The sequence below is a fragment of the Pan troglodytes genome, chromosome 5 (genome assembly GCF_028858775.2).
Source record: "Pan troglodytes isolate AG18354 chromosome 5, NHGRI_mPanTro3-v2.0_pri, whole genome shotgun sequence".
In the NCBI taxonomy this organism is placed as follows: Eukaryota; Metazoa; Chordata; class Mammalia; order Primates; family Hominidae; genus Pan; species Pan troglodytes.
Window position 1 is genome coordinate 175,430,809 of NC_072403.2, and position 24,557 is coordinate 175,455,365.

A 24,557-nucleotide genomic window follows, 5' to 3' on the forward strand; every position below is an offset into this window, starting at 1 on the left:
CTAGCTGCTGGTTACTACACAAATTGCACAGAGTAAGCAAACTCAGCAACTGCCTGTGTTGACTTACTTCCCCAAAGCCGGGTTGGGAAATAGGGCAGCCCACTGCATATTCAGACCCCCAACTTGAACATATGTTTGGAAAAAAGGAAGGGAAAGTTTCCCTGGCGTTTGGTGTTTTGGGTTCCTCAGGTTCCAGCCTGGGGCCGGCTGATTGCTCCCCACCTCCTCCGTGGCGCAGGACAAGGCCTCTTTCCTTGTGGGTCCAGCCGCCCGCCTCCCATCCCAAGGTCAGGCCTGGAGTTCCATAGAGAATTCAGAAGCTTTCTCCATCTGTAATGCACTCAGGGCCCAGAAATCACTCTGGTCAGTTAGCGTTTCCAAGCTCATTCCCAGCTGCATCAGCGTGTCCATCGAAGGACAGAGTGGGAAGCGGCTCCCTGTGCAGAGAGGGAGGGCAAGAGACTTCCTGGGGGACGACACCTGTAAGAGATAAAGGGGAGGATCAGGCAAGGAAAGCCTCAAAGTGCGGTGCAGATCCGACCAAGTCTCGGCCAACCCAGTGAGGGGCCCTGGAGCTAGATGCCCATTGGAGGAATCCAGGGATGAGCTGGGACATCCAGGTCCCCAGACCTCGTGGCTCCACTGAGCTCCATCTGACAGGGGCAGCCCAGGAAGATTGTGGCCGTGGCCTAGAGCTGAGCAGGTTGTGGAGGTGCCAGCAGCTTTTTGAAGGATGATGTGGCCATCCCAGGGGTGCAGGTCCACAGCCACCACAGCCAAGACATTTTTGGGGGTGTGTGCGTGTGTTTTGTTTTGCTGCTTTTTAAGTTTCTTTCTAAAAAGGAACCATCTTCTCCCCTCCTTGCCTTTGGCCATTAATGGGAGCCAATGCAACCCAGGTGTCCCTCCTCAGCCACATCCAGCCAGTGCCACTTCTGCTTCAAAGTACTGACAGGATCAAAGTACGTTGAAAATTAGGCGCAGGGCTGGGTGTGGTGGCTCATGCCTGTAATCCCAGCACTTTGGGAGGCCAAGGCAGGCACATTGCCTGAGTTCAAGAGTTCAAGACCAGCCTGGCCAACATGGCGAAACCTTGTCTATATTAAAAATAAAAAAAATTAGCCAGGCATGGTGGCAGGTGCCTGTAATCCCAGCTACTCAGGAGGCTGAGGCAAGAAAATTGCTTGAACCCGGGAGGGAGAGGTTGCAGTGAACCGAGACTGCGCCGCTGCACTCCAGCCTGGGCGATGGAGTGAGACTGTCTCAACCAAAAAAAAAAAAAAGAAAGAAAGAAAGAAAGAAAATTAAGCTCAACTCCTAACTGCATCCAGGGAGGGAATCCCAGCTCAGCCTCAGAGGGGATGGGCTCCTCCCCAGTGCAGAGAAGCCCCTACATCAGCCCAGACCGTAGATAGGAGAAGACAGCAGGAATTCTGGGAATCTTTCTTAGTGTGCAAAAGGGGCCACCTCCATGCAATTCAGGCATGGGGGCCAGGGCAGGTCCACAAAGCCTTGGCCACCTGTGAAGACCAGAAGCCCTGGCCTCGCTCGGGCCACTGAGTCAGGCTCACGGTCCTCGCCCCATTCCCCTCCAGCAGCCCTGTGGCTCCACCTCCAGCCTCCCATCGTTGAGACACAAGGACAGGGATCCACGCCATGAATCAGCTCAAGGGCTTCTTGGCTGCACAGGCCGAACCCTCAGGTCTGAACATCCCTAAAAATAAGGGCTGATGTCAAGAGGTGGCAGAGAGAAACCCTGACACGGACACAGAAAGGAAAAGCACAGCCCAGGAGCCCCTTTCACATCAAAGCTTCTTTTTCTGGGGACGCCGAGAAACAGAGTACAGGCAAACGGTGCCCTTCACCTTCAGAAATACCCCGATATGCCTACTTTCCAGTTGAGATGACATAGCAGGAAACTTGAAAACTTAGTTTCTTCTGATTGGAAGGCTCCTCCCGGCCACATGCCCACCGTCCAGTTCCCGCTCCCTCAGTGCCAGGCAGTCCAGAGGCTCCAGGGGTCCGGCTTGGACATAACCGGAGCTCCTCCGACTCCCCAGGCAAGCACTCTGTCATTATCTTCCAGACTGTTCTCACAGATGCCCCGCAAAAGAGCACAAAAGCAGCCACCAGAGGCCTGGAGCCCCGCCAAGAGGACAGGGCCCCCGGGACAGAGGGGGGCTGTGCCCAGGTGGCCCTGAGGCTGCCCAGGACTCACTGGCTCCTGCTGCTCCATCCACACAGCAGACAGAAGCTTCCAGTCGGCAAAGGGCTGGGAACGCTGCAGCGCCGGCGCTCGGGATATTTGGATTTTCTGAATGTTAACACACTGGAAGCTCCTAAGGCAGCCAAGAGGCTATGAGCTCAAAAGCTTTGTGAGAGCTTTTCTCGGAGAGCTCGTTAATGTGGTCATTGAATGGCATAGTCTTGAATCCAAATCCTTAACTGGAGCTTTAAATAGGACTGATAAGTGCTCCATAGGCTTTGGGGAAGCGGATCAGGCCCATGTGCCCTCCTTGTCCAGGGGCACTGTTTGCAAAGACCACATGTGGGGCCAGGGCACAGGGGGAGGAGACCCACAGGCCAGGGCTGGGCAATGCGGATCTTGGCATTAAAAGCACAGGCCGGGTAGGATGGCTCCGTGTCCAGACAGCGGCTTAATGGAGTGATAAGAGACACATTCCGATTGCCTCGCTCCCTGGAGCTGCCTCCAGCACTACCATTAACTTGGATAAATCCCATAAATTCACCCGACCATGAGCACAAGTGCTGCTCAACCCACCCAGCCACCCCACCCGCAGGCCAAAAATACGAGGCAGCACTTGCCTAGTGACTCACATCCTCTGCCTGGGCCCCGCCCCTCCTGCCTATAGTCCTGCTTCGTGCGACCTTCAGGGAATATATAGAGTTGGGGGAGATTTCTCAGGATATTTTTGGGAGACAGCTGTTTGTGATTCAACTTGACAGTTATGGGTGGCTATGGCCAAAAGGGGGCTGGGCGCGGATACTAGAGCTGGGGAACATGGGCAGGGAACCTGTGGACGTGGAATTCCCAGTATAACGTTGCCTTATATATACTTACTAAGCGCATGGATGGGTGAATGAATAAGTGAAGGATTGACTTCTCTATCTGCCTTGGAGGGTGGAGTTGAGGTCAACCAAATCCTACTCAGAAATTTCAGACACGAAATATCAGATCCTAAATGAAGAATTCCTCTTCTGCAGCGTTCATGGCATGGCACGTGGTGGCCGGCACAGAATGATTCTCCCCTGTAATCGGTTTCATCCCCAAACCTTGGTGAGATGTAAACCTGCTCCTCCAGGCCTTGACTTCCGCAGTTGGGCCAAAATGTGTTTCCTGAGACTGTGTCCCCACTCGATCCTGAAATGTCCATTGCTTTCATGGGGGGAAATGAAGGAGGGGGATCTTGTTCAAACAAGATTGGGAAACACTATACACTACATTTCCCTCTTGGATTTTACAACATTCATTAACACTGAAGACGGAAAAGTCCTGCAATAAAGAAACCTGGTTTTTTTTTAAATTTAACCCAACATGTTCCAAATTTACTTGTCCAAGAAGAACACATTTTTGCAAAGTCTCGGTGTGGTAGAGAGAACAATGCCCCTCCTCCACCAAAGACGTCCACGTCCTAATCCCCAGAACCTGTGAATACCTTACCTGGCAAAAGGAATTTTGTCAGTGTGTTTCTGTTAAGGATTTGGGGATGGAGGGATTGTCCCGGATGATTCAGGTGGGCCTAATCTACTCACAAGAATCTTTAAGACAGAGGCAAGGAGATTAAAGTCAAAAATGACAGGACGATGACTACAGGACGAGTTTTGAAGAGGAAGAGGCCACAAGTCAAAGAATGTGGGTGGCCTCTAGAAGCTGGAAAAATCAGGGAAATGGATTCTCCTGTGGCATCTCTGCAAGGAACACAGCCCTGCTGACACCTTGATTTTAGGACCTATTTTAGAGTTCTGACCTCCAGAATTCTAAGAGAACCCATTTGTGTTGGTTTGAGCTACTAAGTTTGTGGCGATTTGTTACGGCAGCCATAGGAAATACGTATTGATTACTAGAATTTGGGAAGTGAGGACACCCCTGCTTAATGATCACACACTGTGAATATGTGTCCCCAGCAGCCCATCTGCTTCTCAGCTTCAGGCCCTCCTGGAGTTTGTGTTTGTGGATATGGTAAAAGCTGTTGAAGGATCGCATCCTTGAATAAACCAGTGTCTGTTATTACCTGTTTTTCTCAAAGCTGGTCCCATAGAGCTGGGACTAACGGGCTGAGCTTCTGTTTTCATGGCTGGCCCAACACAAAACTGTGAAAAGTCTCCTCTGAGGGGACACAGCTGGGAAGAGCACACGCCAATGTTCTGCCCAGGAGTGATGAGTCTCTAAGAGTTAAGGGCCCTGCCGTGAACATCCTGACCTTCTCAAAGTTCAGGGACAAATCTAATTAAAGAGACACTGTCACACTTCCCAGCCTTCTCCACAGAATCCTTTGGGAAACCAGTTCTATGTCAGTGTTTCGGGCCAAGAATCAAAGTGACCAAGATTCTCAGAACAAGCCCCTGATGGATGTTTTGATGTAAAGGTCAGAGAGGTTGAAAAAAAAAGTGTAAGAAGCATAAAACCATCCTGCCAAAAGTTTTGCAAAGGAGACCTGCATCAGAAATGAAATTGCTGAGTCAGAAGAATCCCTCCAAATTCTTTGTTCTTCACCTGTTGGGTCTTTAATACAGAAATTCAGGAGTTTGTTGAAACCCATAGTTCACTTGCTTTGGAAGCAGTTACAATGTACTGTTTTCCAGGGAACATCCACCCGAGTGACACAGTACGCAGTGTCACACACAGGCCCCATTGTGCGCCTGCCCCCAAGTCTCTGGGTTCATTGTTTCCTTTGGAACATTCGCCCCAACCTCCACGCATCCAAGGCCTGCTGTCTCCAAGGCCTGTGCCTCCAATAGGCTGCCCTGGCTCACCAACCAGAAACAATCTTTGGCTCCCTAGAGCAGTGAGTCACCCCAGGCCCCGGTCTCTCTGGGGTGCCTCAGTTCTGTGCATGCCCTGCCTCCTTCCTCTGGTCCTATGTCCAGGGAGGGTTTGTCCTCATCAGGACCCTTTGCATTGCCCCTACCAGGAACACAGTCTACCTTATGAAGGAAACATGCTCAAAGCATTCCGGTTCTTTCTGAGTCCCAGCAAAGGCTTTGCTGCCTGGCTGCGCAGCGTCTCTTATATTTGTCTCCCTGAGTGCATTGGTTTCCTTGGGCTGTCCTAGCAAAGTACCCTGGACTCAGTGGTTTAAATGACAGAACTGTCCCGGGTCTGGAGGTTGGAAGTCCCAGGCCAAGGTGCAAGTGGGGCTGGTTCCTGCTGAGCCCCGAGGAAGGCACGGCCCAGGCCTCCGCCTGGCTCCTAGGGGTGGCCTGCAGTCTTTGGCATTCCTTGGCTTGTAGAAGCATCACCCTGGGGTCTGTCTTCCTCTTCACACATCATCTCACTGCATGCGGATCTGTGTCCACATTTCTTCTTTCTATAGGACACCAGGCATAGTGGATTAGGGGCCCACCTTACTCCTGCATGACTTCATCCTAACTTAACTAATTATACCTGCAGCAGCCCTAGATCCCCATAAGGTCCCCATCTGAGGTACTGGGGGTTAGGACAACATACGCATTTGGCAGAGGGCAGGAAGGGGAACATAATTCAACCCGTGACACTTTGTAACAGAACCCGCTTTTTGATTGAGGTGGCAACGTGGCCAGCCAGAAATGCTTCTCAAAACTCAGCTCTGGCTGGGCATTGTGGCTCATGCCTGTAATCCCAGCACTTTGGGAGGCCAAGGCAGGTGGATCACTTGAAGCCAGGAGTTTGAGACCAGCCTGGGCAACATGGCAAAACCCCATCTCTACAAAAATTAGCCAGACATAATGGCACGCAACTGTGGTCCTAGTTACTTAGAGGTTGAAGTGGGATAATTGCTTGAGCCCGGGAGGGTGAGGCTGCAATGAGCTGTAACTGCATCACTACACTCCAGCCTGGGCGACAGAGTGAGACCCTATCTCAAAACAAAAACAAACAAACAAACAAACAAACAAACAAACAAAAACCCAACTCTAACAAATGAGATGTAAGTGAAATGCTATTGGGTGGGGCTTCTGGAAAAAAACTCGTGTACCTCTTCCCCCTTGCCCCTTCTTCCCTCCTCAGCATGGATGTGATTCAGGAGGCAGAGCAGCCACAATGAGGCTGAAGCCACAAGCTATAAATGGAGGCAGAAGCCAGAAGGAATCCAGGCTCAGGATGATTTTTTTGAGCCACTACACTATCTCTAAACTAATTCCTTTTCACCTGAGAAAAATAAACTTTTCTTCATTTGAGTCAGTGGTTGTCAACCAGGAACAATTTCCTGCCCCCAGGAGACATGTGGCAATGTATGGAGACATTTTTGGTTGTCACCATTAGGGATGGTCCTACTGGTATCTGGTGGGTGGAGGCAGGGATGCTCCTTAATGCCCTGCGGCGCACAGGACAGCCCCCAGAGCAAAGAATTATCCAGCCCCACATGCAATCGTGCTGTGGTGGAGAGACCCTGGCTGAAGTCACTGCTGACAGGTTTTTATACATGAAATCCAAACAGACAGAGGGAGTGCAGCAGGGCCAGAAGAAGAACTGGCAGCAGGAACTGGAAACATTGGGAATGAAACTGGATTTTCTCCTGTTCTCCGGGGTCACCCAGCCTCCCCTTTCCATTTCTCTCTGCAAGCCTATGCTATTCTTTTCTCTGCTGACCAGGGCTCTTTGCTCCTTGGTAAGTCCGTAGCCAAATGCAATGTTCCTGCATCCCTTGAGTGTATGCGTCCTCCGTTGAAACTACAGTTGAAGCTGACTTGTATCTCTGAATCCACATGCCTAATTCCTGGAATACAGAGTTTGACTGGCCCATCTTGAGTCAGGTAAATTAACTTTGCTCGGGGAAGCAGGTCATGTAGCTAAATGTGGCTGCTATGTCCCTGGCTTAGGGGGTGGAAGGAGAGGCTAGAAGAAGGAGTTGGCTAAAAATGGGGGTCACTGGCTGAGAAGGCTGCCCAGTAGGTGTCTTCTTCAAGGAGGGACACAATTTCTCAGTTTTTATTCTTCCTAGCGCCCAGCACAGTGCCTTACAAACAGTAAGTGCTCAGTGAACAATTGAGGGGTGGTTGAGATGAGAAGAAAATAGCAAAATGCTCTGTATCTAAGGCCCTGTGGCATCATATCATTTATCCAGGAGCCCCAGGTGCTGGATGGTTAGGAAGGCCCCTCTTCCCGATCAGTCTACAAATATTGGTCCAGTACCATATGGTAAGTGCCTTCCATGCACACCTGCTCCACATATATTTACTATTTTTTTTCTGGGTTTCCAGAATTCTTTGACACCTGTAGCATATTTACTGTAGTTTTTTATTATTATTTTTTTACACATTGACATTTGGACCCAGTGTTTCAAATGTAAAACTCCTTACCTAGAAAGTTATCAGAAGTTAAATAAAAATACAGGCTGGGCTCAGTGACTTTCGCCTGTAATCCCAGCACTTTCGGAGGCGGGTGGATGGCTTGAGCTCAGAAGTTCAGCCTACACAAAAACTCCGTCTCTACAAAAAATACAAAAATTAGCTGGGTGTGGTGGCGCATGCCTGCAATCCCAGCTACTCGGGAGGCTGAGGCAGGAGGATTGCTCAAACCCAGGAGGCGGAGGTTGCACTGACCCAGATCAGCCACTGCACTCCAGCCTGGGTGACGGAGCGAGATCCTGACTCCAAAAAACAAAGAATACAATGGGCATATTATTTGCAAACAACTAACATTGTTTAAAGATAAATGTGTCCCCTGTCTCTCAGCTCTTTGGGCACTGTGAATATTTTGTAATTTAGTCTTTAAGCCCCTCCCCCCTGCCCACTTCCACCCGCCCAGCTCCTCTGGGGCCAGGCCTCTTCCTTTCTGTTCTCACACCACCCCTCTAAACTGGTCTGTCAGTCTGTCCAGTTGTCAGGGCTGACTGGCTGACTTGATAAACTTGTTCCACCAAAGGCATTTCCCCCTGGGCAATTCGTTTCTTTCCCAACTCTCTTCCCCCAGACCCTGGAGGATGGTTTGTGTCTTAACAGGAGCATTCCAAGGACAAAATCTAATGACCCAGTGGTGGCAGGAGTTTTGTTCATGGACACAGGTCAGTGGGGAAGAGCATTTTCATGTAGGGCCTTTCCCAGGACTCACCAAATCTTCATAGTAATCCCCACGTGTTGAGAACCTCTATGTGCCAGACACTATGATATGCATTTACAGTGGCACAGCCTCACAAAGACCCTAAAAGATGGACATTAGCATCTGCATTTTGCAAATAGGAGCAGAGGGTCACAGAGGTTAAACAACATTCTTCCTCAAGGCAGCAAAACAAATAAGAACCAGCCCTGAAGTCCAAACCCGGAGTCTTTTCTTTTACCCCATGCAACCTCCCTACCCCTCCTTATATCCCACTGGCCTCTCACCATGTTCTATGAGACCACAGCCCTTCGAGAGTAGACATGCATGTCCCCAGCCAGCCCAGAAGGAGATCACAGTAGCTACTTCCAGGTGGCGGAGGAAGGGCCCTGTCAGCCACAGGCCTTCTGCAGTCTCCCTCCTTGTCTCTCATGGACAGTCCCTGGAGGAACTGCTGCGTCCATGGCCACATCCCAATGTCCCATCTGCAGTTACCAAGAGAAGACTTGCTAAGATGTTCAGGGAAGAAAGGACATCATTCAGTGCTAGAACAGATTCGCCAACACAACAGCTCTTCTCCTGCCTCTGTGTCTCAACATTCAGACTGAAACTCTGAGTTCTGCAGCCCAGGAGGAGACTCCAGGAAACTGGGGGCCACTGTGCCTGCAGGCTCCTTTTCAGTCCCACCCCTCAGCCCTCCCAAGAAAATCCATAGAGAGTATCCTTCAGCATTCGTGACAGGGGAACCAGGGGACCCTCAGAATCAAAAACCCGTGGCCAGGCTGAAACCTCACGCTTCACTTTCCCTAGAAATATCTACATTGAAAGAAGTTTTGCAAATCAAATCATAAGTATGTTGGAATTAATGATATATTATTAAATCCACTGTGGTGGCAAAGTCTTGGAAAATGAACTTTGTGTAATTTTTAAAAACACACTTCAACTCATCTCTTTCTTTTCTTTCTTTTTTTCTTTTCCTTTTTTTTTTTTTTTTTTTTTTTTAGGCACTGACACGATCTCATCTCACTGCAGCCTCCCCCACCAGGGTTCGAGCAATTCTCCTGCCTCAGCCTCCCTAGTAGCTGGGATTACAGGCGTGCACTACCATGCCCAGCTAATTTTTGTATTTTTAGTAGAGATGGGGTTTCGCCATGTTGGCCAGGCTGGTCTTGAACTCCTGACCTGAGGTGATCTGCCCGCCTTGGCCTCCCAAATTGCTTGGATTACAGGCGTGAGCCACCACACCGGGCCGTCACCTCATTCTCTTTACTTTCTATACCATCCTCTGAATGTTTGAAGGTGAGGCACATTCTCAGGCCAAAAATCTTTGCCAAAACCCAAGTTTAAAAAAACTAAGAAAAATTTGGTAAACTGGAATTCCTGACCTTTCCTAAACATCGTCAGCAATGAGTCTCAGCCCTTATTTTTCTGCCTGAAGAGCTCAGGGCTCTTCAGGGTCAGGAGTGAGGAAACCGGAAGAGGATGAAGAATGTGGGGTGCTAATGAGATCATTTCTGTCCTGTAGTTGGAAACCCGGCAAGAGTCAGAAGATCTGGGGTAAGAAATGAACCGAAATCTTCACTGAGTGCAGCAGCGACAAGCTTGATGACAGAGCCTGTGTATTTCACTCCAAGGCTGCACGTGTCTGTAAGAACGGGCCTCGCCCATCTTATGCAATTTGCATAGGAATCTGAGGAATATCAGCAACTCTATACAATAACTAAACAAATTTTTTTCAGAGTAAAAATTTGTTATGGAGCTTAAATAAAGACTGACAAAACATTGCATTCCTTTTTCCTTGAGCTTCTTTCAGACTAGCGGGCATCAGAATGTATAATAATGGAGCTCTCTTTGGAAAATGGTGACAAGGCTGAGGTTTCTGATTATAGCTACAAATGCTTTAAATAGCGATCATAATTAATTATTAAGAGACATAGTCTTCCTTTACACGTAGAAGACTAAAACCTTAAGGAAAAAATAGGAGAGGTCGGTACATGATCTCTTCTAAGGCACTAGAGCTTTAAGTGGGATTAATGTAGGTCAGCGTTTTAGGAATGGAGATGTCACTTTTGAGGAAGTGTCTCCAGGAGGTGTAGTTGCCCTCACAAAGTCATGATGAAGGAAATGCTGTGCTTTTCTTTGAACTGGTGCTACCCAATGCTGGGGGAAGAGGAGGAAGATCAGACACTTGCTCCATGTATCTCCTCTCTGTGGTTTGCAGAAGACATGTGCCAGACACAGGAGAAACTGTCTCCTCATTAGCAGAGACACTAAAGGGTCTAGACGGTGCCCAACGGGGGTGGCATGTGGTATATAAAGGGGTGAAGAAAGGAATGCAGCTTGCTAGATTCATTTCCCTTTTCGATTTTCGGCAGGCTGACTCTCATTTCCCCAAAGGACATGCAGAGTTGGCATGGAGGCTCCCGGCCTGGCCGGCCCCTGGCAGGAGCTGTGGACAAAACTCTGAGATTTGGGGCTAAATGTGCAGAAACAGCAAATGCTGATAACTCCTCCACACCTGTTGGCATTCTGCCTCCTGGCCACTCACTCCAACAGCGTGGGAGGACCGGGTAGGGGACAGACTGAGGGAAGCCTGTGCAGGCATGCATGTATGCAGAAGTGCTGGTTTGCACATGCATCTGCGTGTGGCTGTGTAGGCTGTGCTGTGTTAGCAAGAAGAAAGATCACGGAGAGCATTCAGACGCCCTTCAGCCGGACATTCAGCAGCTGCTGCTGCTGCTGCTGCTGCTGCTGCTGCTGCTTCTTCTTCTTCTTCTTCTTCTTCTTCTTCTTCTTCTTCTTCTTCTTCTTCTTCTTCTTCTTCTTCCTCTTCTTCTTCTTCTTCTTCTTCTTCTTCTTCTTCTTCTTCTTCTTCTTCTTCTTCTTCTTCTTCTTCTTCTTCTTCTTCTTCTTTTTTTGCCTGCTTGGCTGCAAAAGTCCAGAGGAAGTGAATCCACACTTGCTGATGACCTCATTTCCACCGCTTCCCAGCAACCCTGCCAGCCTCTCAGGGGGAGGCTTACTCAGCCAGCCACTGGGGACTGAAGGGAATGGAGAGTGGGGAGAGCAGGCCTGCAGCTGCACCCCAATTCCACTCCGCCAACCCCTACTCCCACCTCTCCCATCACGGGTTGCAGCTGGCCTCGTCATTCTTAAGACAAGGGACTCAGGTGATAGTCAGACCGAGTGATGAGGGGCCTAAGCAGACAGGATCCAGCCGACAGGCTGTGGTTGTAAGTTCTGTGAAGAGAGACTGGACTGTGACAGGAACAATTTTCCTGTGAGCATGCCATGGAAATTAGTCACCCAACAGAATCAGCAAAACATCTATTATTGATGATATTTGCCAAACTGGAGATAAATTGAGTGCTTTGTCCTGAACCACGGATGATGATATGTGACTTTTATTAAATCAATAGATCAATTTAAAGCCAATAAGTGAACTTCCAGAGATTGAGCAAAGCCATGGATAACCCAGGGAGCTGAAAGGTCAACTCCCCTCGAAACAGCAGCTTGTGAACAGCGGAGACAGCCTGTGAATTTGCAGAAAGTTAAACACCACATTATTTTCCTTTCTTCTCTTATTCCTTCAGTTTCAGAGAAAAGTAGAAACACGCTGTATTGTGCAGCTATGTATGTGGCACGTACATTGTTTAAAGATGTCATAGGCACTGCTGGACCCTGGGGAGAGAAACTCTCTGTGACGTTCAAGTGCTTTACACCAACAAGGCCCCTCCAGGCACATTCCCACGTCCTTCAATATTCACATTTGTAATTTGTCGCCCTTATACAGATTAGAAAGTTGAGGTTCCTGGAGGGGCTAAGTGACCATGCTTGAAATGGGAGGGAGAAACGTGAAGCACAGACGTGGGCATGATTCACAAACTTGCTGCCAAGGAAGGCCACAGTGTTGCACACAGGCAGGAGTTCCCCTGCCTGGATCGGAAGCTGCAGACTTAGAATCGCCTCCGGGTTGGCCCCGCCCCCTCCTGCTTGGCCCCGCCCCCTCCTGCTCCCCGCCCGGTGCCACCCTCCTCCCCAGGCCTCTAGGGTAGAGCCAGCTGGGAACTGTTTCTCTACATACACACAGCACTTGTGTGCACACACACAGAAACACATGCTCACACACAGACATACACATGCGCACACACAAACACATAAACACACACTCCTACACATCACACACTTGCATGCATCATCACACACTCCCATAATCACACACACACACTCACACACACAAAACCACATAAAAACACACATACACACTCACACACACAAAACCACATAAAAACACACATACACACTCACACACACAAAACCACACTAAAAACACACATACACACTCTCACGCACAAAACCACATTCACACACCATAGATATACACACTAACACACACACAAATACATAACTACGTACACACAATCACACATTCACAGACATCATCACACACATACAGACTAACATATACATAAACACGCATACATAAACACACACATAAAAACATAACACACACACATAAACATACACACAGAGACACTCATGCACAGACACATAAACACACACTCACAGACATACACACACAAAAACACACACAGAGACACACTCATACACTCACACACATAAACACACACAGACACTCATGCACTCTCACAGTAAACACTCCCACACGCAGACACTCACGAACACACTCTGTCACACACAGAGAACACAGGGCCATCCCAGCAGCACTCAGTGAAGACTGCAGGGCTGCATCCCGCTCCTCACGCTCACCCCATCCCGCCCTCCTGCGCAGCAGGCTCAGGTCACAATGCAGAGATTGAAAAACGCCATTTTCATGTGAACATTCAGAGGGGAACAGAGAATGTTAGTACAGGACACACAGTGGCAATACTGAAATGAGAAAAAGTACTAGATTCTGCTGGGCATGGTGGCTCATGCCTGCAATCCCAGCCCTTTGGAAGTCCGAGGTGGGTGGATAACTTCAGGTCAGGAGTTCAAGACAAGCCTGGCCAACATGGAAAAATCCTGCCTCCACTAAAAATACAAAAATTAGCCAGGTGAGGTGGTGCATGCCTGTAATCCCAGCTACTAGGGAGGCTGAGGCAGGAGAATCGCTTGAACCCGGGGGGTGGAGGTTGCAGTGAGCCGAGATTGCGCCACTGCACTCCAGCCTGGGCAACAGGAGCGAGACTCCGTCTCAAAAATAAATAAATAAATAAATAAATGAAAAAGTACTAGATTCTGAGAATGGCCTTTCTGTATATTAAAGGAAAAGACATTGCTTGAGGGAGCTTGGTAAGAGTGGCGACCAATCGTCAAGAAGAAAAGGAAATACCATGACAGCTTCTTTTTTTGAGACACAGTCTTGCTCTGTCGCCCGGGCTGGAATGCAGTGGCGCCATCTCTGCTCACCGCAACTTCCGCCTCCCAGGTTCAAGCGAGTCTCTTGCCCCACCCTCCTGAGTAGCTGGGATTACAGGCGCGTGCCACCATGCCCGACTAATTTTTGTATTTTTAGTAAAGACGAGGTTTCACCATGTTGACCTGGCTGGTCTCGAACTCCTGACCTCAGGCGATCCGCCCACCTCGGCCTCCCAAAGTGCTGGGATTACAGGCATGAACCACTGCGCCCGGCCAGACAGCTTCTTTTAAAGCTTGTATCTGGAGAAGGGTATATCTTTGAAGCGTGGGTTGGGTTTACCAAGTACAAACTGTGCTCTGAAAACTTAAAGGCTTTTTTGATAGTGTTATGGAACTCACAGATCAAGGGCACAATGTCGATATTCTATTTCATGCTTGTTCGGCAGGGCCTCTCCTATGGGGCCTTGTGGGGCTCTCTTTGCACAGTTAGCTCACGTTGGCTTGGGTGTGTCTCGGGCTGGTGGATCAGGCCCTCAGGTGAGAGGAGGCCACGTGGGTGCTGATCACGCAGACAGTGTGAATCCTGGTGTCCTGAAGAAGTGGCTCCAGGGGCACTGCAGGGTCTGCGTTTGAAACTGTCTACTGTAGAGAAAGATCAAATCCCGATCAGGCAGCACCAACTTTCAGTCAGTCCACCGTGAAGGTCGCACATTTAACAAACTGAAAAATTAACATTTTTAACTGGACACTCATTGTGTCAAGTAACACTTCATCAAGCTTCGTGTTTAGAAAAAAAGTTGTTCAATTAACACTTTACCGAACTCCTTGTGTATAAATAAGAAGTTGTTAAAGGACTCAGAGCCGGAACCCACAAAGCCTACATTCAAATAAGGTACCGAAAACAAGAATTACAGAAACAGAAGAAACATATTCTTTATGGCTGTTCAGAAATGTCAAGGAGTCGCTAAAATAGCTGGGGTGATGTGGAGGCCTCAAGACAATTTGAATCAAAAGCCTCTTCAAGGAGTGTGAAGAAGAGTGGGAGGGATGTGAGTTTGTGTCCAGGAGAAAGGAGGGAATGCCAAACAGAACATCTCGCATGAAGCAAGCTGAGAGGCAAGAGTGGCAAGTGCCCCATGACAGGATGAGTTTGGGGAGAAGACAGAAGAGCCAGCTTGGACTTCATCTGCACCTTAGGTGGGAAGGGACTCCAGTGGAGAGCTGTGGAGGTCTGGGCCAAGAGCTGCAGGTTTTATTTGAATGGAAATGACAGACATTGAGACTTCCAAGGAAAATGGTCCAAGGGCCAGGGAAGTTCTGCGGACACAGGATGAGGGAGGGCGTCACCTTCAGAAGTTCTGGAAGTGGAATCACCTGCTGTGCGAATGGGAGATGGAAACAGGTGACGGGAAGCCGCTTCACCGGCGGGTCAGAGACGGGCTGAATCCTGGGGACAAAAGAGACTCTCAGATAGCCCAGAAGTTATTAGTCCAGGCTTCAGGGGTGGCAGGAGTCTGGTAATAGAGACACAGAGAAAAGATGGGTGCACGAGAGCAGCCTAATGCGGATCTTGGATTTAGATGTGTATAGCTTGAAATGCGAGTGGATTTCTAAGTGGAGATTTCCTACCCCCGCCCCCCGCCAAAAAGGTTATAAATTACGGCTGGGCTCAGTGTAGATGAGTACAGTAGAAACCATGGCCTTGGAAGTACCAGGCTCTGGCACTGTGTTTGCCCTCACACTGTGGCAGAAGAGACTTGGGTGCCCAAGACACAGCTTCGACAGCTGCAGAAGCCCAGCCTGGGGGCTTGCCTAGCCCACAAGTAGGAAGATCCGTGGTCGATCCAATTCAGTGGAAGAATGCTGATTATTGCATTGATCCCTACTGCCAGAGGTCACCAGTAGAATTCCACTGGATTCTTGCTCTTGTCCTATGGGACACTTTTTGTAAAAAAAAAAAAAAAAAAATATATATATATATATATATATATACACACACACACACACTCTTTATGCTCCCTTCTCTCTCTCTCTCTCTTTTTGAGACAGGGTCTCACTCTGTTGTCCAGGCTGGAGTGCAATGGCACCATCTCGGCTCACTGCAGCCTCAAACTCCTGGGCTCAAGTGATCCTCCCACCTCAGCCTCCCAAGTAGCTGGGACTACAGGTGTTCACCACCACACCTGGCTAATTTTTTAGATTTTTATAGAGACAGGGTCTCCCTGTGTTGCCCAGGCTGTTCTTGAACTCTTGGGCTCAAGCGATCTTTCCACCTCAGCCTCCCAAAGTGCTGGGATTATACACATGAGCCACCACACCCAGCTTCTTTTTATTTTTAATAATTTTGGAGGGAATAGTCTTAGATATATAGAATAATCATGAACATTCTACATTTGTTGTCATGTTTCCTTAGCCTCCCCTGCTCTGTGACTTCTCATCTTGTTTTTGATGACCTTGACAATCTTGAGCACTACTGGTCAGTTACTGTGTAGAATGTCCCTCGACTTGTTTTTCTTTTCTGATGTTTTTCTCATGAATAGACTGCAGTTAATGGGTTTTGGAGGAAGATGCAGAGGTAGGGTGTCATTCTTGTCACGTCACACCAAGGGTACATGCTCTCTGTGTGGTTGGCCACTGATGACATCGGCCTTGGTCCTCTGGCTGAGGAAGTGTTTGCCAGGTTTGTCCAGAGTAGCTACTTTTTTCCTCCTCCCTATGCTATCTTTGGAAACATGTCACTAAGTCCAGCCACCCTCAGGGCACAGGTAGGGTGGTGGGTGAAATCACACTCCACAACTTGGACGGGAAATATCTATGTAAATAATTTGGAATTCTATTACAAGAAATATGTGTTCCTTCTCTCCCATTAATTTATTCAATCATGTATTTATGTCAATGTGAGCTCATATATTTGCTGTATTCTTTAGGTTATGACACAGTACTATGTTAGTTTCTTTTTTGCTCGAATTCTTACAGCGTTGGCCATGGGGAGATATTTCAGGTTGGCTCTTGCGCCCCTCTGACGTGCCCCATCCTCGTGTTATTCAAGGGCTTTCTTGCTTTTTGCCACTTCAAGATCCTGCAGGCTCATCCTGTATTTTCCCTGACCCAGCCCTAGAATGAGCCGTTTCTCCAAAGAGCCCTGGTTCCCCTCACTGGAGAATTGTGTTTGGAAACCAAGATGTGGGCTCAAGATGTGCTTGAGGCGGCTGCACTTCCTTGCTTCTAGGCCCTCTTGGCAGACAGAGCTAGACATCGATTCTGCACACCCATCGGTGTATACACACGGCTTCATTTGTGTATTCGTCTCCTGGCATCTATACTAAGATACACTTGAGTTCACACCGATGTCTCTGACTTCAATCCAGCAGCCTCTCCCCTTCTGCATCTGCAACTTCCCTCTCCAGTGGGGAGAAAGCTGGCTTCCAGCATCTGCCACTCATTTACTTCTTTGCTTGACCTCAGTGTATATGTCAAGCTGACACAGAATTGCTAACCTGTACCCCATTGAGAACTTTCATCTGTGCTCTTGACACCCAAAATGTTCACATATTAATTTGTACACAGTAAAAGCGTGAAGGCAGCATAAAGGCACATGAAAGAATCAAGATTCAAAAGGATTCCAGCGATCAACTAGAATAATAAATCCAAGTAAAAATACAAATAAACACAAGATGCAAGAGGTCAAAAATAACTAAATGGCACAGGCAGAAAAGAATAGAGACCAATTGAGAGGGGGAGAAGGGTGGAGGAATTTTGTTGACCCCAAGCTCAAGGTATGAGTTACTGCTAAAGACAGCCAAGGGATATGAGTCTGCAGTGATGAAAATAGAATATTCCAGTAAAAGAAAGAAAATGCCCCACTGGCCTGTGCACAGGTCAGACAACATCTCTACCGATGCATTCATATCCATCCTTTGAAAGGGTGCGTAGGAGGCCGGGCGTGATGGTTCATGCCTATAATCCCAGCATTTTGGGAGGCTGAGGAGGGCAGATCACCTGAGGTCAGGAGTTTAAGACCAGCCTGGGCGACATGATGAAACCCCGTCTCTACCAAAAAAAAAAAAAAAAAAACTAGCCAGGTGTAGTGGCGGGTGCCAGTAGTCCCAGCTACTCGGGAGGCTGAGGCAGGAGAATTGCTTGAACCTGGGAAGTGAAGATTGCAGTGAGCCAAGATCACACCACTGCACTCCAGCCTAGACTACAGAATGAGATCCTGTCTCAAAAAAAAAAAAAAAAAAAAAAAAAAAAAAAAAAAAAAGAAAAGAAAAAAGAAAGGGTGTGTAGGAGAGAGAGAAGAGCTATACAGGAGGGACAGGACCACACTCTCAAAAGACTAGCAGTGGTGAGATGTACCCTACCCCACTCCAGAGGACAGAACTGAGACCAGCGAGCCTAAGGGTCACTCCCTCCCTGATGGGGCTGAGCAAGGATGTGGCAACTGACCAGTCTCATACACTCCTGATTTGGGGGACAGCCCACTGTCTGCACAATTAAGATCCACAAGACCAGAGGGCAACTCCAGGAGTCATACCCTAGAGAAAGCTTCAAGAAGAAGCTACAGAAGACAGTCCATCAGGGTGGTGAATGACAAAGTTTCAGTGAAAATGCAAATGAAGTGAGGAACCAAAATAAGGCAGGTCAAGGGACTAGGAAAGAAGAGATCAAGGGTCAGGGGGAGAAGTGGCCGGGAGGAGATGCCTGAGGATAAAAATCCCACCTTCTGTTCAATGCCAGCTATTGTTTGCCCGCAAGCTGTGTCTGCTTGAAGGGCACAGAGCAAAATGGGCATAATGAGGATGACGAGAAGACAGAGCTTGTTTGATTAGAAGATAAATTTCCTAACAATTACAGTTGTCAAAAAATAAAATCTAACCCCTATCCAGAGAGAGTTTCAAACAGAGTGGGACAGGCAACACTAGCAGTGGTGACTGCCAAAGACCATCTAGTGCAGACATGGTGTGACTGTTAGAGATCAGCACATCCTGGCCGGAGGCACTCTGGGCTCTGTTGGGTTTGGAGGACAACTAAACCAGGGTGAACAGAGAGGGTCCCCAAGGAAGTAAATGATAATACAGATTCAAGATGCCTGGGATGAAATAGCTCAGATGCCATACGACACTGGAAACATGTATGATTTGACTTGGCATTAGAAATTGCTTTTGTTCTTTCTTTGACATACATATTTTTAATTTAAAAAGATAACCTCAGCTCTCTGGGCTCGAACCTAGTTGGCCGTAACATGGTTGAATGCACCAAGAGAGTTGGAATCGTTGATAAATATGGGACCCGCTAGAGTGCCTCCCTCTGGAAAACGGTGAAGAAAATCAAAATCAGCCAGCACATCAAGTATACTTGCTCTTTCCATGATAAAATTGAGGTGAAGAGATGAGCTGTGGGGATCTGCACTGTGGTTGCCGCATGAAGACAGTAGCTGGCAGTGCCTGGACCTCTAACACCACTTCTGCTCTCACAAGAAAGTCCACCATCAGACGACTAAAGGATTAAAAGACCAGTAGACGCTCCTCTCCTCTTTGAGACATCGCTAGCCTACAATAAATGGGCTAATTTATGTTAAAAAAAAATAAATAAATAACCGGCTGGGCACGGTGGCTCACGCCTATAATCCTAGCACTTTGGGAGGCTGAGACGAGCGGATCACCTGAGGTCGGGAGTTCAAGACCAGCCTGGCCAACATGGTGAAACTAAAATACACTAAAAATGTATTTTGTATTTTTGTACTAAAAACACAAAAAATTAGCTGAGCATGGTGGTGTGCACCTGTAATCTCAGCTACTCGGCAGGTTGAGGCAGGAGAATTGCTTGAAACCGGCGGAAGAAGTTGCAGTGAGCTGAGATGGAGCCATTGCACTCTAGCCTGGGCAACAAGAGTGAAACTCCATCTCAAAAAACAAACAAACAACAACAATAAAAACCTTATAAAAACCCACACACTAAGTTGAGGCCAGGAGTCCAGAATTCTTTTTACGTATTACATTTTTATTTTTTATTTTGAGAGACAGGCCTTGCTGTGTCACCCAGGCTGGACGGCAGTGGCACCGTCATAGCTCACTGCAGCCTGGAACTCCTTGACTCAAGCGTTCCTCCCACCTCAGTCTCCTGAGTAGCTAGGACTACAGATGTGCGACACCATGCCCAGTTAATTTTTTTTTTATTTTTGTAGAGCCAGGTTCTCACTATATTGCCCAGGCTGGTATTTCAAACTCCTGGCCTTGAGCGATCCTCCCACCTCGACCTCCCAAAGTGTCAGGATTATAGGCATGAGCCACCTCGCCCGATTAGGAGTCCAGAATTCTAATCCTGATTCAGGCATAGACTCCTTGTGAGATCTCAGGCCAATTACTTGCTTCTCTAAACCTTGACTTCTCAAGCTGTAAACTAAAGGGATTGGACCAGGAGATTTCTAAGTTCTCATCTACTTTTGAAATTGTGTGAGGAGACAGTCCGCCACCCAAGACAAGACTACATAGTGTTACTTTCCTAGAATGTAATGGAGCCCCTTTTCCAACCCTGGCTATAGTTCCTTAAATATCTTTTTTAGCAAAAGGAAAATGGATTGAAAAACACAAGACAGCCGTCTACATCTGACTCCCCACCAGGGACAGAGTTCAAATAGCGATGAGGAGAAAAAATATGAATGGATTCAAAGCTTACAAATAAAGGAGCCAAAAAAGTCACCTTAGATCTCTCACAGTCCTTCACAGTGGGTGCCATAGAGAGGCTGGGATGGACGAGAGGTGAGACTAGACATGATGTCAGCGTGCGTTTAGAAAGGAACGTGGCACACAGGCTGGCGCTATTTTGGCTTGCACGTGGAGAGATATCCTGTCACGGGATATTATATTCTGTGTGGGCACCTCCAAGTGCAGGAACCAGAAGGACTCCCGAGGGGTGACAAAAGGACAGAAAGCCAAGAACCAGCACCAGAGCTGATGTATGAGCAGGGTGAGCCCAAGCCTGGCACCTCAGAGGCATACAGCCAGAATAAGTAACTCAGAATGAACAGTGGACGGGAGCGACCGGCAGGTGAGGAAATGCTTGATTTGTGAAATGTGAATACACATACGTCCAGGGTGAGACCAGCCCGGTCAACAGACACACATTAGTCGTAGGGAAACTGTAAGGCCAACTCCTGGACCAAGATTCTGAGCAAAAGATTTTAGATAAAAGTAAATGTATCCAGAATCACAAACAGAAAGTGCACACTGGTTACCGGGGAATGGTGAGATGATTTGCCAGAAGGATTACCAAGAGCACCATCAAAAACCATTCCATTTGCACGTGGTGGGAATAATCCCTCTCAAACCAGGAGCTTGGCCAGAGCTGCTTTGTGGTCCTTCCTGGTCTCCATAGGCCTATGCACGTCTCTAGAGTTGACCAACTGTGTGGTCAGGCTGTGGCAATGAGCAAGGAGGTGTTGGTGACTTGAAGAGCTCCTTCCTGACCTTGCAACTCTAGCATGTGGGGAAGGAATGAAAGAAAAGGCTTAGGTTTGGGAAATTTTGATCATTCTGTTAGTCTGTCGGCAAACTTCTTGAGCTTCTAAGGTGGACAAAATACTGAATTAATGAAGGGGTTGGAAAAGGAAAAGGAATGTTCTTTTGAAGCTCAAATCACAATATAATTAGTAACTGTAATAACTGTTAAAATAACAAAACAAAGAGATGTACAGAACTGATTTGCAAACATGATACATGCTTATTGGACATTCTGGGGTGCCCAGGGTGAGTTCAAACACAATGGAAGAGTTTTCCTTGGGAAGGAGTTTGGAAGGCTGAGGGTGGAAGCAGGCCTTTGTCAAGCACCTTGCAAGACCAGATGTCCTGTGTGTGGTCTTCTGTAACCCCAGGAGTCCTGGAAGCAAGGTAAGTAGGGTCAGTCCTGCTTTGCAGATGAGGGAACAGCCTCAGAGAAGTTAGCCACTTGCTCGCATTACAGCTAACGAGTGAAGGGGCACAGATTCAAATCCAGACTGGCTTCCCAGGGCAAGCCCCGCCCACCAATCTCCATGGCCACATGATTCACCTAAATGATGGGTCAGATAGAAATCGATTTTAGAATGTGCCAGCTGTGGACAATGGTAAATGAGAAGTTGAGAGATGCAAGCTGAGAAAGCTTCCCGTGGGAAGTCTATTTCGAATGCCACATTTGGCGAGCTCTGCCCACGGGCTGCGAGTTCACTGGCAGATTAGCCCTGATTCTTTTTAATTTTAATTTTTAAAAATTTGACAAATAATCATTGTACATATTCATGGGCGACATGGTGGTGTTTCAATACCTCTCATGCATAGTGATCAGATCAGGGTAATTAGCATATGCAACATCTCAAACATTTATCATTTCTTTGTGTTGAGAGCGGTCAATATTCTTCTTCCAGCTGCTTGCAAGTACATAATATATTATTGCTCACTCTAGTCATCCTGCAGTAAGACAGAGCACTAGCCCTGGACTTGAGGAGAGCTTGGCACCGCTTTTCACAGGGCTTTCTTTTACTGCAGTGTCCTCAAGCAAGATCCGCCCGAGGACACAGGGGAAGCCTGGTGGGAAACACTGCGGGTGCATTGGTCACACTGGGTTTGAACAGGGAAGACAGCACACCCTGGGGGGTTCCACCTATTCCACTTTCCAAAGATTCTGCCTGTAAATCAGAGATTGGGATCCCAGAAGCAAAAATGTTTCAAATGCTTTCTTTACTCTTTGTTAATTTGGGACAAAAAGAGTTGTCAGAACCCAAGGGCTATTGCCTGGTGTCCCTGCTCCCAGAGAGGGAAAATCTGAGGCTTCTGGTAGAACTGTTTTCCTCTCTCTGGCTCCATTTTGGTTTCCATTGCCATTTCTCCTTTCCCACGGAGAACAGGGCAGCCTGGGTTATTAGTTCTAGAGATGAAAACTTTATCTTCTCCCAGAGGGAACTTGCTGCAAGCATAGGGTTGAACTGGAGTCAATTCTGAATGTGAATCTCATGTTTAAGAGCCTTGAAGGTTCTGATAACACTATATAATATTTCCACATGGTAATACCAAGTTCTAGAAATTAAAAATGGGTCAAAATGCAACTCTTCAGTATCATGGTTCCTATGGGGACCCTATACTTTGGGCCCTCGAGCCTTTCAGAGGCCTTGACTCACCAGCCCTAACCTGGCCCGGGGTGCCAGATCTGACTCCCAGCCTCGACTATATGTCACAATATGACATGGGAAAAGCCACTTAGCCTCTCTGTGCCTCAGTTCCAGATCTAAAATCTGGAAATTCCGTGACCCAACCTCCAGAGCTCTGGCTACAATGCTTTAAATATGGCATTCTGCATTAGACGTGGACATGGGTAATTAAACACCTCATTACATATCTGTAGAATGAATGAAAGAATGAATGAATGCCAGTCAAGCCTCCAAAAACCATTCCCTTTCCTTGAAAACTTTGAAAGAACAATCAAAGGCAAAGTTCAGCAACTAAAAGCTGGAGACTTTGATTTGCAGTCACTGAACAAGTCGAAAAATCTTAGTAAGAGACACTTGAACATTTCAAGTATCATCTTGTGGTAATAATGACCTCTCATGCATATTTATGTACTTAGCTTTATAATAACCACTTGAAAGACTAGGTTTCTCCCCCCCAGGGAATGAAGCTATGTGAAGTGTAACAAAATATTTCAAGTTCAAAGGTCCAAATATGTAAAATGTAAAATGCTGGAATTCCTTCCTCAAGTAGAAAGCACCTTGATGCTCAAGCCAACCCAAGGACTTGTTGATTCGCAGAGCTTGTGGACATTCAACTAAGCCTGGAAAGTCCTCAAACGCATGTCTCCCCCACACCCAGTGTTCTTCCTAAGGAGCACTGGCCAGTCTTGCCGATGTGTGTGCGCTTAGTCTGAGTCAAGACAGGTGAGGCTTGCAGGGAAGAAAGCTGGTTCTTAGTCAGGTGTTCAACAGAGAATTCCAAACAGGCTCCACCGCCAGAGCTGCTCTGCAAAACCCTACTGTTACAGTTACTCTATGTCATTCATTACCCTCTCAAAGTAAAATCATATGACCCCATTTCCTCAGTAAGCTAATTATTTTATTCCTTTGTATGAGGCAAAACACTACTTTTTTAAAATTAATATACTAAAATTAGGTTATACCATTCTGGACATGTAAAATTGAGTTTAGTACTTTCAAATATATATTTTTAAAGACGGCTAAAAATAAATGGCTTAGACGTCTTTTCTTTTTCCAACTGAGCATAAATTTCCTTCCTGTGAAACTCCATCTCTTCCTGTTGTTATAGATGACATAATGCCATTTATTTTTCAAAGGGAGGGGAAATCATAATAATGAGGCCTTCAGAGCACATTTCAAAATTCAGATATTTAATAGTTGAGAAAAAATAAAGAAACAAAAAATACAACAAAAGAGAATCACCCATAGGTTTCAGGAACAAAATCATTAAATGGAAAAATGAGAAGAATTCTTTATTTTTGGACCAATTTTAGGCACTTAAGAGTTTTCTTTTCTTCCTTTCCCCTTGATCAAAGTGAAGATATGATAGGGAATTCAGAAATTTCTCTTCTTGAAGAAAAGCAGAGATAACCTGTCCATCCTAGTGAAAGAAAGCACAAACGATTCAGCTGACGGTGGACACGAAATGACTCCTTCATTCTCTCAGTTCTTTCTGCTGTAATGAAATTCCACCTGATGCATCTAGCCATAGCACACTGTTAATTACTTTGCTATTTATTCAGTAGCTCCACAAGGGGAAAGCAATCTATTGCCAGGGAATTGTCTGACTCCTATGCTAAGTAGATGGCATTCCGATCCTAGGAGGTTGAAGACAGCCAAAGCCTAACTTTATCTCATTGCCAGGTCAAATTAGCACCTAGCAGGCCCTAAGGGATTTTTTTTTTCCTTCACTGCAAAAGACCAATAGTCCATAGAAGTTAATAA

The 24,557-nt window shown here is 47.2% G+C and overlaps 1 protein-coding gene and 1 pseudogene across 6 annotated transcripts in view; both read left to right on the plus strand.

Annotated features, from left to right (window-relative positions):
* The window catches only part of PACRG (parkin coregulated), a 656,455-nt gene that overhangs the window by 629,812 nt on the left and 2,086 nt on the right, over positions 1-24,557 (plus strand). The window contains exon 8 of one of the 6 annotated variants that reach the window (XM_054686978.2): positions 9,259-10,030. The exons of 4 other annotated variants lie outside the window; for them this stretch is intronic. In XM_054686978.2, the coding sequence (XP_054542953.1) occupies positions 9,259-9,265 (7 nt within the window). In that variant the 3' untranslated portion in view covers positions 9,266-10,030. Of the gene's footprint in view, positions 1-9,258; positions 10,031-24,557 lie in introns of those variants that run through there. One more of the 6 variants, XM_054686977.1, reaches the window with a different exon arrangement.
* On the plus strand, positions 18,532-19,123 carry LOC107975452 (large ribosomal subunit protein eL43-like; annotated as a pseudogene).